Consider the following 20,018-nt stretch of genomic DNA (forward strand, 5'->3'; position numbering starts at 1 on the left):
GAAAGGCATTGGCATTGTATGGCACTAGGCCAGGCTCAGAGCAGCAGTCTCTGATTCCCCATTTTCAGGAACAGTTTCTTCTGACTCCTTGCCTTTGGCAAAGAAAACAAGACGCGCCTGAATTAATTTCACTTCCTTCCTCTATCAACCCGGTGTCAGTCCTGGGAAAAGGGGAAAGTCAGTGGATACAAGGGTGGATATAGGAAAGATGAGGGAGATGGAAATGAGGCAGGGAAATAAGAGAAGTGAGAGTGACTGTAAGATCCAAAGAAATGGGTTTTTCTGATCCAGGGATCTGACAGTTCCACCTCCCCCTCACCCCGAGTTTCTGATGCTGTTGACACAGCCCTTCACAGCAGAAGGCAGCTTTCCAAGTCCAGCCCTTCTGGTCACCTGATTCACCCACATCTTTTACCACCATCACCATGAGCCCTATAAAGCTCCAGCCCCAGATCCTCATTCATTCTGGGTAGTGGCTGCAAAACCAGACTTCTTTTTTTTATTGTCCAGCTATTTCAGCCATGTGGCTGGGCTGCAGATACTTTATAGCCTTGGTACTGCTCATCTCCCTGGGAAGAACTCATGGGCAGCTGGACTTTCACCGGGTCACGCACTCATTCTTACAGTACAAGTATGACTGTGGAGACTATACGATGCAGCTGCTGGTCTTTCCGAGCCGGGGCCACACCATCCAGTTTAAAGTTCTAGGTAAGTAGGTCCCTGGCTGCTTAAGAAAGTTAAGAGCAATTCTGTTTAGTTTTACTGTCAAAAGAGCAGGAGGGAAATGCCTTAATTACAAGGCATGAGATGGGGCTGCCAAGGTCCAAGTCATGGCTTAGTTGTTTCCATGATTTCTGGAGTTTCTGGATTCCCTGCAGTAGTAAGAACCTCCCACTCTAGGGGGTCTTTTCTCCTGACAGTATCTCTCAGTGCTTGCTGGAGTGGAGCTACCTTCCCTCCACGTCCACATTCCCAGCCTTCTGATAAGGAGTGTCTCTATAACTCTGCTTTTATAATGCAATTTCCTACCTGACTGTGGCGGTGTAGAGTGCCAGAGCAAAATAGCATCATGGTCTAACCCCCCAGGATTCAGGCTTGGCCAACTCTCAACAACCGATAAAAACAATCTTTGATAAATTGGGACTGCTATATGGCTAGAGGTAAAAGACTGTTGTCCCTGCTCTGTATCCCATAGCTCTTCTTAAGCTCCCATGCTTACTCTTCTCTCCCTGTGATATCTGTTCTTGTCCTCACAGATGAGTTTGGGACACCCTTTGAAGTTTCAAATTGCTCCATCTGCCACCACTGGATCAGCTCAGGCGAGGGAGGGGCTGTGATCTTCTCAGCTGGCTACGATGGTTGTCGTGTGCTGAAGAAGGTGAGGTCCTCCATGCATCTGAAACTCAGCAGCGTCAGTGTAATACCTATGGGGCTCTCTAACTTGGAACTGGCTATATTGAAATGACCCTCTGAATTGGTCTGTAGAAATAGCACTGCCTCGTGCCTTGTGAGAGGACAGCAGCTTGCGTGCCTGATGTAATGTAGACTCTGTAACAACCACATCCTCCACCTGGGAAAGGGCAGGACATCCATTATGCTGACAATGACACAGGTGGTCCATTGCACTGCTGTTCTGATTCCTCACTTCTGTTTCACTGTAGGATGGCCGTTACTACCTCAGGGTCCGTGTGGAGGAATTGCTGAGCACTGGCATCATCATGGCCTCCTATGATGTGAACATGACCTGTCCTAAACTGATAGAATATGACTCCACCTTGGAGGACAATCTGCGCTCTGTGTCTCCACCCAGCCTGGTGCACCTTGTCCCTCAGCACCAACCTGACCTGATGCACCCAGTGCCCCAACCCCAGCCCCAGCCTGGTCTTGTGTACCCTGTTCCCCAGCCTCAGCCTGGCCTGCTGCGTCCTGTCCCTCGGCCCCAGCCCCAGCCCCAGCCCCTGCCTGGTTTGGTGCACTCTGTGCCCCAACCCCAACCTGGCATGGTGCATCCTGTCCTTCAACCTCAGCCCCACCCTGGCGTGGTGCATCCTCCCCTACAACCCCAGCCCCAGCCCCTGCCTGGTCTGGTGTACCCTGTGCCCCAACCCCAGCCCGGCCTGATCCGTCCTGTCCCTCGACCCCAGCCCCAGCCCCTTCCTGGTCTGGTGCACCCCATACCCCAACCCCAGCCCCAGCCTGGTCTGGTGCATCCTGTCCCCCAGCCCCGGCCCCGGCCCCAGCCCCTGCCTGGTCTAGTGTACCCTGTGCCCCAACCTCAGCCCCAGCCTGGCCTAGTGTACCCTGTGCCCCAACCTCAGCCCCAGCCTGGCCTGTTGCGTCCTGTTCCCCAACCCCAGCCCCAGCCTGGCTTAGTGTACCCTGCTTACCAACCTCAGCCAGGATTGGTACATCTTAACTCTCAACCCCAGCCCCAGCCTGGCCTGGTGCATCCAGTCCCTCAGCTGCAACCACAACCACAACCACAACCACAGCCTGGCGTGGTACGCCCCATTCCTCAACCCCAGCCCCCCAACCGGATACACCCAGCAGTTCAACCTCAGCCAGGCCTGGACCAGCCTATTCCTGGCCTTCTGCGCCCTGTGCCCCGGCCCTGGCCCCGGCCCCAGCCCCAGCCCCAGCCCTTGCCTGGGCTGGTGCACCCTATCCCACAGCCTCAGCCTGGCTTGGTGCACCGTGTGCCACTCTTCTACACTTCCACACAAGCAGGTACGTCCAACCCCCCAGTCAGTGCACCTGGGCCCCTCTCATGGGAGTCTGCATGGCCATCTTGTGCATCAGGTCTTCATCAGACCTGCACCCTGTCTCCTCCTTGGGCCTGCCGGGGTAGAACTGACAATGGTTGTGCCACTGTGGGCTTGAGACAATGGGGCCTTCTGGAGCAAAGTAGTAGGCCAGGAACATGAATTCACCTGTGCAATTTTATCTTTGTTCCTTGTCTAGTATGCCAAGAGGAGACAGATCATGACTGGTGGCATTTGGAGGCATGGGCTGGGGGATGTGGGTCCATGGCTGTATGGGGCAGTAGGTGGTCTATAGTTGTTAGACTATCTGGTATCTGAGACAGAGGGAAACTGTGGGAGCTCTCAGCAGTGTGAGACCAGCAGCATTTATAAAACCCACTTAACTAGCTGGGTGCTTGTGAACAGTTCCTATGCAGATACTTGATGTCCTCTGACAGGGGCACTGGGGAGGGCACAGTGTGGCCCCTGTGAAGAACACCACCTCTTACTGGTCTGCTGTTCCAGGAGCCCAGCTCACGTGGGAGCAGTGTCGAGTGGCAGCTGGCAAGATCCCCTGTGGAACTACCCCCGGCCGAGCTGCTTGCTTGCAGGCTGGCTGCTGCTATGATGAGACAGACCGAATGATGCCCTGCTACTATGGCAATACAGGTAAGAGGAGAATTGCTTGCATGTCAGCTTGGGAACTATGCTGCTGTCTGTCATGAGCATTACCCATCCTTCTCAGATGAGTTTGGTCACTGCCTGTTTCTTCATGGCATGAGATGTGGATTCAGCTCCTGCTATGGAAGCCTCATCTCCAGGAGGAACAATTTCCATGGACTGCTTCCTTGTGACTGCAGTGGGCACTCTCTGAGGGCAGCCTGATTGCTGCTCCCAGACCAAGGCCTCTCTCCTCTGTCTGGGCAGGCTTATGGCACCTCTTCTAAACAAAACTCAGAGGAGCAGAGTCAGAGGAGGCACGGTAAGGCAGCAGAGGCTGGCGCCCCCAAATCCATTGGTGAGAAACATAGACTTTGGGCCAGGCCACCCCACACAGCATGGGCTTTGCTTCTAGCTGGCCTGCAAACAGAATTCAGCCTTCTGGCTCCCTGGGGTTTCATTGCCTCTATGAGCCAGAAGCCCCCCTTCCCTGAGCATTGCCTCCTTTTGATAGATGATCAGGTAAACATGCTCCTCCCCTGAACTCTGGCCTACAAAGGATACTTCATATTGAATCAACATGTCACTATAAACCAAGATGAGAACATGGTATGACATCCAGACCTCTTGTCCCATCATGTTCCAAATCCATTCATTGTCATCCCCTGTACTTACTCCTTTTCCCTTGCATTGCAGCCACAGTTCAGTGCCTCATGGATGGCCAGTTCATTCTGGTCATCTCCAGGCACATGTCTGAGTACCCCATCAACCTGGACAGTGTCCGGATAGCCTATGCCCAAGCAGGATGTGCCCCCATACGAATGACAGAGGCTTTTGTGATGTTCCAGTTCCCCTTCACACAATGTGGCACCACAGTCCAGGTAAGAATGCATCCTCTGAAAGCCAGGGAGAGTGCTCTCCTCAGATTCTCAAGGAAGGAATAACCTGCCCTCTCCTTAATTTCCCAGGTGATTGGTGACAAACTGGTCTATGAGAACCAGCTGATCTCTAGCATTGAGGTCCGGACAGGGCCACGTGGCTCCATTACCCGGGACAGCACTTATATGTAAGACAGCTTGGTCCTCATACCAGAGGGCAGGTGTTGATAGAACAGACTTCAACCTTCTCATATCAGAAGAGGGAGGGAATATGCTCTTCCACTGACGAATTGGAGTCTGCAATACCTCATTTCCCTATTTCTACAGCCTCCCCAATCTTGAGGAGGGAGAGGACCATGGTGTAGAATGGGAATAGTAGGGATGGGCAGGTAGTCGTAGTTTCAGCATGCAAGAGACACCCATGTTCCCAGCTAATATCTGACTTGGTTTGATAATGTGTCCAGAGAAATCCCATGATTACAAGTCCCTCTGTCATGCCTGTGAAGGTCTTTGGAGGCCTGTAGGACCATTCTGAGGCATTGATACTCTGCTCCTGTTACGGTATCAAGAACATCTGCTCAGACTTGCACCTCTGATTCCCCCCCAAGCATGGATCAGGCCTGCTAGGTATAAAACATTGAAATTGCCTAAGCATCAGCCCTTGTACTCTAACTCTCCTCTGTCCTGCACAGCCTCCATGCACGCTGCATCTACAATGCCAGTGACTTCCTGCCCCTCCAAGTTGAAGTCCTCATGCCCCCAACACAAGCTTCAGTTGTTCAGTTTGGGCCCCTCCAACTTCAGCTGCGCATTGCCACAGGTAAGAGGTCTCTTTCACACCAGTGCAAGGATCCTATCTGGTGAGGGGCCCCTAGGTCTCAGCTCTGCTCCTCTGCCCGACAGATGAGACCTACAGTGGCTACTATGTGGATAGAGAGTACCCTGTGGTGAAGGTACTTAGGGACCCTATCTACGTGGAGGTTCGCATCCTGCAGAGAACAGACCCATCTCTGGTTCTGGCTCTGCACCAGTGCTGGGCTACCCCAACCACCAACCCCATGGAGCATCCACAGTGGCCCATTCTGGTGGATGGGTGAGTGAAGCACGAGTGTCCATGTGACCACTGAGGCTATGGAAGGAAGGTATGGGTAGGGTGTTTGGACCACAATGAATGGAGGATTCTCCCTGCCTACAGGTGCCCGTTCTCAGGAGACAACTACAGAACCCAGTTGGTCCCCATGGGATCTGCCACTGCTGAACTACCCTTCCCTAACCACTACCAGCGTTTCATCATTTCCACCTTTACATTTGTGGACTCTGCCTCCTATGCAGCCCTCAAAGGAGAAGTAAGAAGTGGCCTGAATTAGACTGGGTGTGGTAGGAAATAGTTCCTCTCTCAGTCAGGACAAGACCAACAAATTGTCAAGTCTGCTTTTTCCCCTTGTGAAGCTTTCCAGCACAGGATGCCCAGGCCAGGTGGGAGAGGGTGCGTGTAAGAACCTGTAACTTCTCCTGCCATCCCACAGCACTCTCAGTTTTACTGAGTTAGTTTTCTTTGCCTCATTGAACTCAGATGATCCTACCTGGTATCTTGCTATAGCCCATGCAATACAGCTACCTGCTTTGGGTACTGTATCCTGTCCTCTGAACTGCATGAACAAGGATCATATGCCTCATCATTGACCAGAGGATGACCCAGTATCTGATTCCAAAACTAACATCTTACCTTCTGCTGACTAAATGATATGACTGCAGGATTTGCCTTTTGCACTGAAGAGAGCACCTTGCCCCCCAGCATCATTTGCCATAGAAATGCCTTGTGGCTAGGGCTAGGCACAGGTCTGGTACCCTGATTGCATGTGTTCTCTGGGACCTCATGTGGTTTATGACCAACAGAACCGTCAGGCCTTGTCATGTGTGTGGGTGGTGTTACCACTAGCTTCTGTTGTGTGGATCCTGTTCTGATCAAGCACCTCTCCATTGACCAGTGCCCAGCCAAGGAGGCATAAGCCCTGCTGTGGCTGGGGAACACATCTTTAAGATAAGTGGTTGGGTGTGGCTGTCTGGGGCTGAAGAGCCTGATTTTACTCCATTCATGCTACACATATGAACTGGTAGCTGAGGCTCCATGGCCTGCTCCCCTCTTGCCAGTCACTAACTCTGTTCTAACTGGTTTGGGTTTTAGGTTTATATTTTCTGCAGTGCATCCATCTGCCATCTCTCCCAGCCAGAGCCCTGCAGGCCCACATGCCAATCAGGAGCTGCAGCAAGTAAGTCTTAATAATGCCTTCACCTGTGGTAGGAAGGTTGCATCCAGGTGGGTCATGTCCAGCACCCAACTGCTAGGGGACCTCCTACTGTGCGCAAGGTGGTATCTCTCCTGCTTTACGTACAAAGCAATAAGAGCTCAGCCTGATCTTCTGCATCTGATCACCTGTGTGGGGCATGTCCAGCTAGGGGTAGGTTGGATGAGGACACAAGTAACCCAACTAAATGGTACAGTGGCCTGCTCTGTGACTGCAACCTGGCTTTGTGGGATCCCCCAGAGAAGACTTTTGATATCAGTTTATTCCTGCTGAAACTTCCTCTCTTCCCATCTCATCCTAAAACCTACAACACTCTGCTCAGGTGGCCCCTGCTGGTCATACCTAAATGGAAACCTTTTAATGAGCAGTGAGGTCTCAGTGTCCTCTGCCTCCTCACATGATGCACCCTCCACCCCACCCTCAACAGCATTGCAAAACCCTCCAGAGACAGATCCCTGACTCCCTTTCCCTCTCCCAGGAGCCCGCAGGTCCCTGTGCACCAACAAGGAGAAACAAAAGCACCCGAATCTGGTGAATTCTCATGGACGTGTGATCCTCAGGGGGAGCCCTGGGACATCTAGAAAGTGAGATGGAGAACAATGGTGAGTTGTTCTACCAGGGTCTAAGGTACAATGGGTGTTTGGTGTTATAGCCTGGAATCAAGCAAGTCTAACACTGTCCCTAATGCAAATGCTGCTCCAGACATGAAAAACAGGTAAGGGGTGATGATTACCTCAGACCAATGCCCTGCTTTGAGTGGTTCTCAAGATGACAAATATTTTACGGGAAGGCTGCAAAGACATCCAACTCAACAGTAGGCGTGCCTAAAAGCAAAGTAGATCCATTGGGATTTGAGTTATCTTGAGTAATTTGTATTCCATCAAATCTTTGTGGCTGGGTGTATTCTGGGGCGGGTACCAAAGGGCAAACACTGCTAAATGGAATCTGCCTTCTGTGGTGATAAGAGCCTGCAAAAAAATAGGAGTCACTGCCTTTGGGAAGAGATAGGAAGCATTTTAGATATAGATGCTTATTGGGAAAGCTGAACTGATATGGTGTGGCCTGAAATGGGTATCGTGAAGACCAGCCTATTGCTACTGGAGGTCACAATTAGGCAGAGGTGTACACAATAGTCATCTGGGCAATTGAAGCATTTTCCACCACTATGCCACCCTCCCAAAATAGTATTATTATCTCAACCTCTTCTCCTCCACAGACCCTGTCTTCAGCCTAGTTCTGTGCTCCTGGCTGTGCCCTCCCTCCTGGTGATGGCCCTGCTCTGTAGAGGAAGGGGCTGGATGACCAGCCCCAAAGCCTTCAAGGGCAAACATGGGAACATAAGAGGAAGAAATAAAATCTGTGGACTACACTAGCAGCATGTGGTGCCATTTTCTGTGGGGTGAAAAGAATGGAGGGAGCAGCAGCTGGGGTGCAGGTAACTTAGCTAGTGCCCTCTCCTTTCATAACAGCAGGAGAAAAGCACCTGCAGGGATAGGAAACAAGTAGGAGGAGCTGTGAGGGATCGGACTGGACCAGGTATTTTGGCAAAGCTTCCACCTGTTTACAAATGATCTGGTAAGGAAATTCCTACACACCCCTCCTCCCCCAAGTTGAGGATATATTTGAAGTCCAGGTCAGCTGGGGAAGTCACCAGAACTGCTAGTGCTTGCAACATGAACCAAGACAGCAGGGCCCAGACCACAACACCTGGTTCCCAGGCTTGTCAGCTTCTGCCACAGCCTTCATCACCAGCTAATGTCTTACCAGCATCCAAGGCTCAGCAGTGATTCCATCCTGGAGAAACTGAGACTTCCAGATCTTTAGTGAGTGGCTTAATGTCAAAGTATCTTCTCTTTCTAACTCAGTCACATGTCACAGAGTCTGTCCGTGTTAGATTGCCAACCTTGACTCAACTTTCAGGCCCCTTCCGGCCCCCTTGCACTGTCTCTCCTGGGGCTCCTCTGCCTTCTATCTGAAGCATGTTTACTTTCTCTCTTAAAACAAAGTTAACTTTGCTTTTCCACCGGTTCCTTTTTCTTCTCTCCGGTCCCTTCCTATTGCGTGTAGCTACCCTGAAACCACTGAGCTACTTTGCAAGTGGAATACATGCTTGCCCACTCTATATTCTCTCTGTATCTGATGTAATCAATAATTAACTTCTTCCTGAGACCTTCTCTCTGCAGGGTTGCTGTGACTCTGTCCTCTCCCCATTCTGCTATGTGGTATCTCTTACCCTGGTAGACCCTTTGCCTCTTTGTTGCTGGCTGCCTAGAGCCAATTCCATGACCTCTTCAATAACTGTACAGTATTGCCTGGTCTGCTTCCCTCATGCCACATCTCTCTACGGGTGTCCCACAGCTTCTTCTCAGCTACCCATGGCAAGGCCTTAGCTAACTCCTTTCTTAACTACTCTCCTTTTGCCTTTGGGTTTACATTTGCTTTTTTCATTCCCAGGCTCTCCCCTTCTTCCTCTGGATATTCCTGAAATCTGCCTTTTGCTCTCCATTCCCATAATTCTCCTCCCTCTCCACTGGGCCCCCCAGCAGTGGCCCTCCTGCTGCTAAAAATTAACTTCCTTTCACAGTCAATCCTGATAAAGCAACATCCCCTTTCCCCCCGCCACCCACTTCTGTGATGTCCCTCCGGGGAGGTTCTTTTCTCTGCACTGAAGTAGAAGCCCCAACTCCTCCTCCCATGAGCCACATCATGCAGGGAAAATGGCATTACAAAGAGAACTTGCACCCAAGTTGGGAAAAGGGCAGGTGTTTAAATGGCTAGTCAAAACCACTCTACATACCAACCAGTACAACTGCTTCAATGATTCTCTTTGCAGATTGTTTCCTTAATGTGCTAGAAACCTTAAAGCTGGCAGGACACAGAGGAGGACAGACCCCACCTGCAATTTTACTGGGGGAGATGAGTAGTAGGGACACACAGGAGTTGCAGTTTGCAAGGTCAGAAAGGCTTCTTGTGATCTTCTCAGTCCTTCTTCCTGTAGGAGATAACTGCAGTGCTTACACCACACATTGCCACACCAATAGGACACATTGATTCAGAGCAGGAATTTGACCTTCAGTTTCTCACCCCTCCAGGAAAGGGCCCTGGCCCAGTCAGGTTGTAGAGTCATCCTCTAACTCAGTGGTTCTCAACCTTTTCAGATTTGAGGCACGCCTCCATGTTTCTGCATTGAGTGGCACCCCATTTCAAAAGCTAATTTGTTCATTACAGTGCTTACCTGCTTGAAGATGGGCCAGCAAGGAGGAGGAGCAGCTGTCGGGGAAGAGCCTGCACTTATGTCACTTATCTCTTCTGTCTAGGTGGCACCTTTCAAAGGCTGTCACAGCACTCCAGGGTGCTGTGGCACCCTATTTGAGAATCACTTCTCTAACTCATGCCTCAAGAATAGAAAACCTGGTTGCACAGGAGAGGGCATAAAGAAGATGGCTCCCAAATGAGGGAGGGCCAGGAGCAATGGCAGAGGGGTTATAGAGGTCTTGCTCTGGCTCCATGGATGTCTGTTCAAGCCTTCATCCAAATTCACAGCAAAGGCTTCTCCTTAATCTGCTATAAATGAGTGCCCAGCTATTTAGACCATGGGGTCAGTTGCAGTCCGACATGATGGAAGCCCTCTTTTGTGTGCAGTTGGCCACAGAAACTGCTGCGTGTATCATGAAGCCCAGGTTAACCTTCCACTTGTTCCTAAATGGGGTGACAGAAGCCATTTCATGGAAGATAATTGATTGTCAATGTGTGTCCTTCATGTTGCCCTCATTACAGTTCCTAGAACCATGCATTAGGGCAAAGTGTGGGGAACTGGGATGGGAAAGCATCTATGAGCACCTCCACTACATCGCTGCCTTCCCATGCCTAGGCCCATGGCACCCCCATAGCGAGCCCCATCTACTTGTTCCTCACCAGCCTTATTATTTTTCAGGATAGGATAGGTTAGGAAATACTGTAGCTTAGTTCTCTGTACATGAGGAGAGTTAATTTGCAGTGCACTTTATAAATCCAGAGCTCATTTTATACAAAATGCCCCTTAGAACATTTGGTCTCTAGGGATGGTAAGGAACCTGATTAGCAGAACAACTATGGGAAATGTCACAGTTCTTCCACATCACATATGCAGTCTCCTTCTCCCTTCTATGCATGTGTGTGTGTGTGCGTGCGCGTGCATGCATGTGCATACGTGCATGCAGTTAATTTATGCTCCTCCATCTTTGCTTTGTGGAAATGAGAGAAATAGAGGGAGAACCAATAATACCCATTTTTGGTCATTTCCACCTCACAGTTAGAATCTAGCCAGGGTCATCACCCCTGATATGATTAACATTATTAAAGTCCCTGTAGGCTTCTGTGAAGAGCAGAACTCCATGGTGCTAGATACTATACATGTAGACAATACAAGACCGTCTCTGCCCTTCAGAGCTTAGATACTAAGTAGGAAAGAGAAGCAAATGATGGGAGGAGAAGCAGAAATTACAGCAGGGCCTGGGCCAGACGCCAGCTTCCCTTTTCTAGTACCGTATCCAGTGGACCATGTAGCCTAGACTGAGCCCACTGCAATAATTTATGATGAAGGTCTCATAACAACAGCAGCAACCACAGGCCCTGGCCTTGTGCCAGAACACAGCTCAGAGGGCAGAGTGACCCATATTGCATGTACACCACCACTTCCTGCAGATCCACCGCCCATGCGCTAAACCCAGCCTGACCCACCTTCAATTATGCGAGTTCAAGTTGGCATCTTGCCCACAGTTGGGTTCCTTTATGGGGAGATAGTGGCAGTACTTGATTGTGATGGTCCAAAATGCTGTTGTGAACACGTAGGACAACACCCATTTGGGGGAAATCATGTCATCCCAACGAAGGACCATCACCTGCAGGGGATGGTGCACAAATGTAATAAAGGGGCCAGCTATAGTCCTTCATCTCAGCTAGTAGTGGCTCTGGCTTTTCGTTTTGAAGGTCATGGAGTTCCAGCCCTTTGTCACCCAAGCAGGGGGTGTAAAAGCTACAAGTGAGAAAGATAAGTAGAACCATAGAGGTGTTCAGGTTGTGGGTAATCACATTTTGCAGAACAGTAGAAGCCTGAGCCTTTCTGAACAGGAGTCCCTCCGGGTCATATTTGAAGGCCACTGGCAGTGCTCTGTGGGGAGCTCACATGGCACTGGGCCAAGCTCAGAGAAGAAGTGTTGATTCCCCATTTTCAAAAACAGTTTCTCCTCTCCCTTCACTACCACCAAGAACCAGTATCTTTGAACAAGTTTCACTTCCCCCTACTCCATCCCCTCAAATCACTGACCCAGAGTGTAAGCAATAGCTCAGGGGATAGTGCAGGAGCCACAGAGAGTGAGAGAGAGAATGGGAAGAGGGAGATGAGGACAGAGACACGAAGGGGAAAAAAACGATTAGAGTCTATAGGATGGATTTATGCTTGGGGGAGTCATTTACTGCATTTTCTTTTGACCTAAAACATTGCACTTTGGACCCAGCCCCTCTGAGCTCTGTCTGTAGTTAACACCCTCTTTCCTCCATCAGTAACATAAAATGGCAATCTCACACCCTCACTAGCCATGAAAATGGTCTGCTAAGTAGGGTTTCTGTTTTAGCCCTGGATAAAGCTATGGGGCAGGGCTGCTCTTGTCTCAGGACCTAGCCTATGGGAAGAGTGATAACCTTGTGATCAGTCTTAAAGCAGGGGTATGATCATGAATATTATTGGATGCAGCTGCTGATCCTCTCCAGATAAGAATATGCTTCCACAACATCTTGCAAAGATGGCTCAAGTTGGCTTCACCCACCTTCTCACATGCAGCCCAATTAGAGATGCAATGACCAGCTGCAGTACACCAGAATGTGGAGATACTAGTTTGACACAGGAAGGGAACAAGAACATTATGTGGAATGATTATAGTGAGCATATGTGGGGAAGGAAACCTAAGTTGTAGATTCAGTTGCACAGATACAGACTATGCTGTGGTATAATGGCACAGAACAATTCATGGGACAATGGGATCCCTAGAGGGTATTGCTAGTATGTGTGGGTCTTCTTGAACCTTCCTGTCTTCTCACCAAATCCCCAGCCTCCCCATGATCTGTTCATATGAACTGCTCTAGTCTTACTGAAGAGGGAGTCATTGAGCTGGCCAGGTGGGTTCACAATGGCCTCTGTCTGCCTGTACGATGCATCCTGCACTGTACTTGTTGGGCCTTCCAGAGCCAACCCCCTGACTCTCTTTTGCATCTCTCATTAGGCTGATGGTCCCTGGATATCTAGAAGGGGACAGAAGAGACCTTGGCCCTGGTGAGTTCTCAGAGAATTATGATGTTCCCAGAGAGCCCTCAATCACACTGACAGCAAGTTTAGGAAAATGAGGCTGCTCCAGCCTCATGGGGTACTGGGACTGGCAAGCTCAGCGCTGCCTCCAGTGTCAGTATAAGGGGGCTGCATACAGATGAGGAAGAAGTGATCCCATGTTGGCTTATGATGACCGTAGCTATATTAGAAGTGACTGGGTATATCTCCGTGTGCATTAGTGCACTTTTCAAAATGCACATTAAATTTAGTACCTCCAATATGAGGTACTAAATAAATGCACATTAGGCTGGCGCTAATGCACAGTAGTAAAAGCACATGCTTTTTAGGTGATGCTTAATGTGCAGTAGCCTATTCTATTGCACATTAGAGTATTAGCACCATTTTTATGTGCCGTTTTAATGTGCACTAGAACAGGCTATTTGCATTAAAGCACACATGTAGACATGCCCTCTCACAAGTAGGCAAATGTCCCTCTAGTCCCTCTTTGGCTGGGGAGTGAGGAATGGTCACTATCCAGAAGGTAAAAGCAAAACAGAATTGATGGCTTCAAAGTAGCCTCTTGAAGCTGATGTGCAAATCTACTCGGCCTGTTATGCCAGGGCTGTGGAGCAGTACTCACTTGTGCTGGATGGAGTCTGCCCTGAGGAAATTCCTGCATTGACTGATGTTGGCAAAGAACTTGCCGTCTTTGGGGAGAAAATGGCTGGTGAAAATACCAATGCTTAGGAGAAGCTGAATGGAGCAGGTACAGCTTTAAATTGGCCAATGCATTTATCTAACACTAAAGATAAACTGCCCTAGGAGCAACAGTGCTCTGTAGCTTTCTATGCAGTTACATACTTGTACATACCCCCCCCCCCCGCCCCCCACTGCCCTCACCCCCCAAAAAAACAAATTAGCTCAGTCTTAAGTTCCTCTCTTCACTGCAGATCCTGTTTCTGGTACAGACCCTGGCCTTCTACCCGCACGCTCTCTAATAACTATGGCTTCCCTCAGCAATATGCCTGGGGGAAAAAGCCTAGATGATGACCAGGTTTCAGAGCCTTACTGAAAAATCCTTCTAGCTTAAAATCTAGGATAAAAATCTATGATATCCTAGTAAGTGTGGTCTGTAGGGTGTTGGGGTGGGTAGGTGTGAGTAACAGGGAGAGTGAAACGGTCTCTACTGCAGTGCTCAGGTGTTGCTCTGCCAGCTCCCTACCCTCCTCTAACACAGCACAATGGTACTTCCCCTGCACAGATGGGATATGAATGGGTATGGAGCAGGTAAGGAGCAGGCTAGAGTGGGGCAAAGCCAGTCAAACAGTTCTCTCCTGATTCTCAGAGGTCTAGGAAGAAAACGCAGGCTCCTTCAAATGTGTTAGGTTCCAAACCTCTGCAGTCCAGTGTGCATACAACATTACCTAATGTGGCAAATTTAAACATTCATTCTGGTGGCTCAGATTTGTTCCACACACAAAACCCAGAGAAACACCAGCTGCTGAAGCCTCATAAAGAATAATGGGCAAACAGCTTTGGGAAAAATAACTGAACTAAAGATGGGCAAATGTGGCTAGAGAAATGGTAGGGAAAGCCTCTAGCCCTCAGCCAAGAAATGCAAGCCTTCTGTACTTCTGGCATGACAGCTCCAGGACTTGCTTTATGGGAAGACTCTGAGGAAGGATACAGTTGTGTCCTGGGAATCATCAAAACCATGAACCTGAAGAAACTCCACAGCTCTCAGGAGTTGCTTGGCCACTCTGTCAGAGCATGAAGTGCCCAGGATCATGGAAAGTGTAGATTGGCCTGAGATGTTCACCCACAGGAAAGAACAAGGATGTTAAGCCTCTGCACATATGCACACTAAAAATTACACAATGCAGTGCTCCACAGAAGGATAAAGCAGTCATAAGCTTATAGTCCAGCCCTTTCCTGGCATTTTGGTGGTGGTCTTTTATCCTGCCGCTGTGCCATGGAATTTTCTGAAGATTACCATGAGAATAGCAGAGCCTTGTGCTGGACGGCAATCTAATTTCAGAGGCATCAAGGCTACACAGCACTGAGATGGGCAGAACCTCACTGTGCAGTGGCAATGGGAAATAAGGGCAATGGGGAATGAGGAATATAAGACCTAAGGTGACTTGAGAGCCCGCTGAGCCTCACCTCCTGAAAGTAGAGCAGTCCCAACAGGAGAGACTGATTCAGAGCAGGAACTTGGATGCAGCTGAGCTCTCAGTTCCTAATTTTCAGGAGCAGTTTCCCTTCACTTCTTGCTAAGCCCAACAAAAAGTTGCCTTTGGATGAGTTTCACTTCTTCCAGGAACAACCTGACATCAGCAAGAGAACAGGGGCTAGAGAGAGCATGGCAAACAGAGAGAATTAGTAAGCAAGAGAGGGGAAAAGAAGGCAGGCAGATCAGCAAGGGGACAGTAACAGGAAGGTTTGGTAAGAGGGATTTAGGGCTGAGGACACAGTGCTTATAGTTCTCTTTTACCTGAAGCTTTGCACTTTGGACATGGCCCCTCAGAGCACCTGGTTCACACTCAAGCCCCGCCAGCCCCAGTACCACTGACCTTACAAGGCACGAGTCCTGGCACTCCAGAATAATATGGAGCAGTGGCTGAATAGGGCTTCTTCAGCTACAGAACAGGGGTGCCCTTGTCCCTGGGGATATGCCCAAGGCAGGATGTCTTCCTCAGGGTCAGTTCCTAGGTGTTGCAGCACAGGTATGATGACAGGGACTATGGGATGCATCTGATGGTCCTTCCCAGCTGGAGATGCACCACCTCCTTTAAAACTGCAAGTAACAGCTAATCAATAGAGGGCTCCTTCTGAGCTTTCCTCTTAGAGGGAGTCAAAGGAAACCTCTTCCCCTAAACTGCTCTTGTAGTATATCTTCATGGCCAGGGATTTGCATTCAAGGCTTTCTTTCCAGGTCCTCAAAGAAAGGAAGTGCTTCCTGTCCCCTGAAGAAAACTTGGGTCTAATGCTGTGCTGGAGCCAAATCTCCCACTCTCACCAGCCCCTGGCATATTGGCACAATAGTCCTGCCATCCTCAAGCCCCAAGGCCTACAACCCTCCTGAAAGGACATGGACAAGAGCTGGGTCCATGTGGCTGGTACCCAGGTGGCAGAAACTGAGACCATTGCTTTCCTCTTCTTTCTAGCTCATCTTGCTCAGGTGCTGTACCTCTCCTCTACCTGCGACCTGTGTGACTGTCCCTACAGGAGTCTGGGACTTTCCATAAAGATGCTCCATTCACTGCTATTGGTATGAATTTGACAGAATATGGCACCAAGGTGGGGTTCTTGGAGCACCTAAATCTTGCTGGCAGTAGCAGAAGGACCAAGGACCCTCTAGCTGACCTTGGCATGGATCCATAAAAAAGGCACTGCCTCATGACACATGCAACTTGTGTGCTGGCCTACCACTGAATCCATAGCCTGCCCACATGCTGGGGAGGGCATGCAGTTAACCAGCTCCCATCGTATCATGACATCATAAGGTTGTCTAGCTACTGTCACACCATGACATCAGAAGGCTGACTAGCTCTGGCTTTTGTGATAGGACAGCTGTAATTACCTGAATATCCATGGGGAGCAAGCACTGAGCACACCAATATCTAAACTGAAACGATTCTTTGTAGAGCCCAGGCAGGGGTCTAAATAGGTAGTAGGGTGTAGGCCACATCTGGCTACCTGCTACTGGGAAAAATCTGGCAGACAGGAAGGGTTAATGGAGGAGCTCCTGACCCACCAGAAGTGAAACATGTTAGGCATAAGAGTGGATGGAAAGATGAGAGGCCTGTATGAATATGGGAGAATACCTACAACCATTCACTGCCTGCAGTTAGAGCTTGCTCAAAGTAATAGTGTGGGGAAGGGCTGACTGCTAGAAGCCCACCCTGGAGAACAAAACCATCCCTGGTTCTGGGTTCTGCACCTGCACTAGGGCAGCTTCATGGCTTGAAGGGGTAAGTAGCAGAGGTGAAGGACTTACCTGAGGTTTTTAAAGGATCAAGGGGGTTCCAGGGAATGACTTGAATCTTATGCCTTTGCACACTGAGGTGCCTACTCTCAGATGAGAGAACTGAGCTAGTGCCCATGGGATCTGCTCCCTCCAAGCTACTCTGCCCTGATCACCACCATTACTTTATCATCTCCACGTTTGCCTTTGGGATGCTGTCTCCCAGGCAGCAAGCAGGTGAAATCCTAATTAGGAGCACAGGCTTGCAGTTCCCTCAGACTGGCAGCCACTTCTAAGTAAGCGTTAGGCAGGGTCTGTGTTCACACGGTGGTTGCTGGTGTGCAAGTGCAGGGTGGCAAAGGCTGGAGGATGAGATTGAAAGAACTTCATCAGCTCCCTCCTGATCCCACAGACTGTCTTTTGACAAGATCTTTTGCTTCCCAGCAGTAAGATACAAATAAACTATCTACATGAATTATTCACCTACCCACAGCCTTCTCAGCAAGCTTTCCTCACTCTCATGCTACTTTATAAAGTGACTTGGCCTGGGATGCCCAAGCAGATGGCTATTCTGAAGCATGGTAGCTTAGCAGGCAACTTTGGCAGGAACACTCTTCCAGTTATCAATGAACAGTGCCCACTTTTCTGTAGCCATAGACCACTTCTTCCCATCACCCTGGGATTTTCCTCTGAGTAGTTCAGATAGACTGACAAACTTGTTTGATTCCAATGTCCCTGGTGGGCTCTAGTAGATGGAGCTATTGACTACAAGATGTTTGGATGCCCTGATGTGATGGTGGAAGGAAACTCAGAGTTAAGGGCCTGACTTTTTCACTCTACAGTTAAAGGCCCCAGGTGAATTCTCCTTCTCTTTCCCACTCAACGATAATGCATAAGAGATGGGCTTGTGTCTGTGAAGCCACTCCTTTATAACACCTAGCAGGCGTGATCAGTGTGTCTAACTACCATCAAAACTATGGGCTTCAGAGGCATCTCTGCCACAAAGCTCAGCCTGCCACACTTCCCAGCGGTAATGCTGCAGGACCACGAGCCTGCCACCCAGGGGCTGATTGAAGACAGTCTGAAGTTTCAGATGCACAGCAAGCAGGATCAGCAAGCTGCCTGCTCCAGCGTGATCCTCCCCATCTCTATGGACCCAAGCACCAGGAGAGGGCATAATACACCCAGATGAACAGTCTCATCCAAGCGCAGCCTGCCCTCTAATAGGTAAATGATGGTCATGCTGGTTGTTCCTGTAACTTAAGTGCCATGCAACTGGCATTGTGAGTTACTTTGCCCATAGAGCCAAACTGGAAGTTATCTGACCAGATGCAAGGCAGGGAAATCTTCTCCCTTCCCACAAAGGGCCAAAAAAGTGGCAATGGAGTTAAGATGCACAAAACAGATTTATATCAAATCTTAGGGAAAACTTAATGAAAAGTACCACAGAACAGTGAAGCAAGCTGAACATGGATACCGTGGAATCGCCTTCACTGAAAGTTTTCAAGGGGCTGATAGGCTTTGTCTGGCATGGTATAGACAGAAGAAACCTGCAGGGGGTTGACCTAGAAGACCCTCAAGGTCCTTCCAACCCAAGAATTCCAGGTATGGTCTTGCATAGCAACTGCTGGGTGACAGCACATTTCCTTAACCTAGAAGGCAGCGTTAAAAACATGCTGGTGCTTTTCTCTCTACCTGTCCATCATTGGATACTCTCAGGAAGACTCAAAAATTCCAGGTGAAACTGCCTCACCAAGGTGGCAGGCAGTTCTGTGCCCGAGCCTAAAGGTGGTTTCTGTCCCTCTGCAGGGTGGCACCTTGTACTTCCAGTACATCTGGAAGTGCTAATCCTCTTAGTTTTCCTCCATCTTCCTAGAGGCCACCAATTGCTCCATGTTGAATCTGCAACAGACTTACTGAGCTCTTGCTGGTCTCTGAAATGCTCTTTGGAGGTGGTGGGCAGTACTTAGTCCAACCATAGGCTGGATGGTGGTTCCAAACCAGTGGCCAAGGCCAGTGCAACGGGCACCATCCAGTCATGTGGAGAGGGGTGGGGGTCAGCCTGGCCAAGGTAGGTTGGAGATGGGCACAGGGAAATGACCTTGCAGGGAAGGGTGAAGGGGGCATAGCTCAGCCTTCCTCCAGACTAAATAAGCCCAGTTCCCTCATCTTGTGCCCCAGGACCCTAACCATTTTTGTTGCTCTCTGCTGAACTCTCGCCAATCTGTCCACATCCTTTCTGTAGTGGAGGGCCCAAAACTGGACATACTACTCCAAGTGGCCTCACCAGTGCTGAACAGAGGGGAATAATAATAACCTCCCTTGATCTGCTGGCAACACTCCTACCAATGCAGCCCAATCACTAGCCTTCTTTGCAACAAGGACACAGTTGGCTCATATTCAACTTATTGTCCTGTGGTCCCTTCCAACATTAATTTTCTATGATTCTATGATCTCACAGAGGAATAGTGAAGATACACATTCCCAACTGTTTTACAAGCATCTCTCAGTGATGGGTCTCCAAAACACTTCAGTTTGTCTCTTTATATGAAGCTATGGGCAAACCCAATCTAACAGCTGCTCTCTTTCCGAGCTGGTTGAAAAAATTAACTTCTGTTGTGGGCTATCCACAACTGTGCTCTGATCAAGTGACAAGAGAGGCAGGGAGCACATCACATCTTCCTGACAGCAGGACTTGCGCGACACTCGAGCAATGCAGCAAAAGGAAGTAACAGGATCTCTAGCCTTTAGATTCCCCACAGAGCCTCCATGCACACAATCCCCACAGCGTGTCCTTTAAGATGAATAGCTCTTTATTTTTTTAATGAAACTAGATAGCTGCTTACAAAAATGCACATTCTCCTTCCCACCCACCCCCCTCCTCCTCTCCCCTTTCTTTCCCCCCGCCCTGGGCTCTCATTCACAGATGCCTGTCAGTGGATGGGTTTTTTTTCTGTTTGTTACAATCACAGAACGGAATCTAAGCTGGAAAGACAAAACACATTAACTGGGAAAACAAATCCATTTAGTGCAGGAGATGTGATGGCCTGGGGATGAAGCCCCTTCCCGCTGATGAAGCAGGTGGCCAAAGCCCACTGAAAGCAATGATCATCCTGCCCGCCCCCCACCCCCTCAAGTCTTACCCACCCCCAGAGTCCACCCACC

At 49.5% G+C, this 20,018-nt stretch overlaps 1 protein-coding gene across 1 annotated transcript; it reads left to right on the plus strand.

Annotated features, from left to right (window-relative positions):
- Window positions 1–481: 481 nt before the first annotated feature.
- LOC149871272 (zona pellucida sperm-binding protein 1-like) lies at window positions 482–7,187 on the plus strand. The gene is made up of 12 exons (XM_090034606.1): window positions 482–708; window positions 1,257–1,378; window positions 1,662–1,856; window positions 2,319–2,727; window positions 3,267–3,410; window positions 4,098–4,282; window positions 4,370–4,467; window positions 4,972–5,099; window positions 5,183–5,372; window positions 5,475–5,625; window positions 6,465–6,549; window positions 7,064–7,187. The coding sequence occupies exons 1-12, from the start codon at window positions 522–524 to the stop codon at window positions 7,171–7,173; spliced, it is 2,004 nt and encodes a 667-aa protein (XP_089890732.1). The 5' UTR covers window positions 482–521; the 3' UTR covers window positions 7,174–7,187.
- The last annotated feature ends 12,831 nt before the right edge of the window (window positions 7,188–20,018 follow it).

Source organism: Crocodylus siamensis, chromosome 2, assembly GCF_052110815.1.
Source record: "Crocodylus siamensis isolate JL-2025a chromosome 2, ASM5211081v1, whole genome shotgun sequence".
Classification (NCBI taxonomy): domain Eukaryota; kingdom Metazoa; phylum Chordata; order Crocodylia; family Crocodylidae; genus Crocodylus; species Crocodylus siamensis.

Coding starts and splice junctions, on each gene's coding strand:
- LOC149871272 (XM_090034606.1), top strand. CDS start 522: ATGTGGCTGGGCTGCAGATACTTTATAGCCTTGGTACTGCTCATCTCC. Junction 1,857..2,318: donor AACCTGACCTGATGCACCCA/GTGCCCCAACCC, acceptor CCCCAACCTCAG/CCCCAGCCTGGCCTGTTGCG. Junction 5,100..5,182: donor TCAGCTGCGCATTGCCACAG/GTAAGAGGTCTC, acceptor TCTGCCCGACAG/ATGAGACCTACAGTGGCTAC.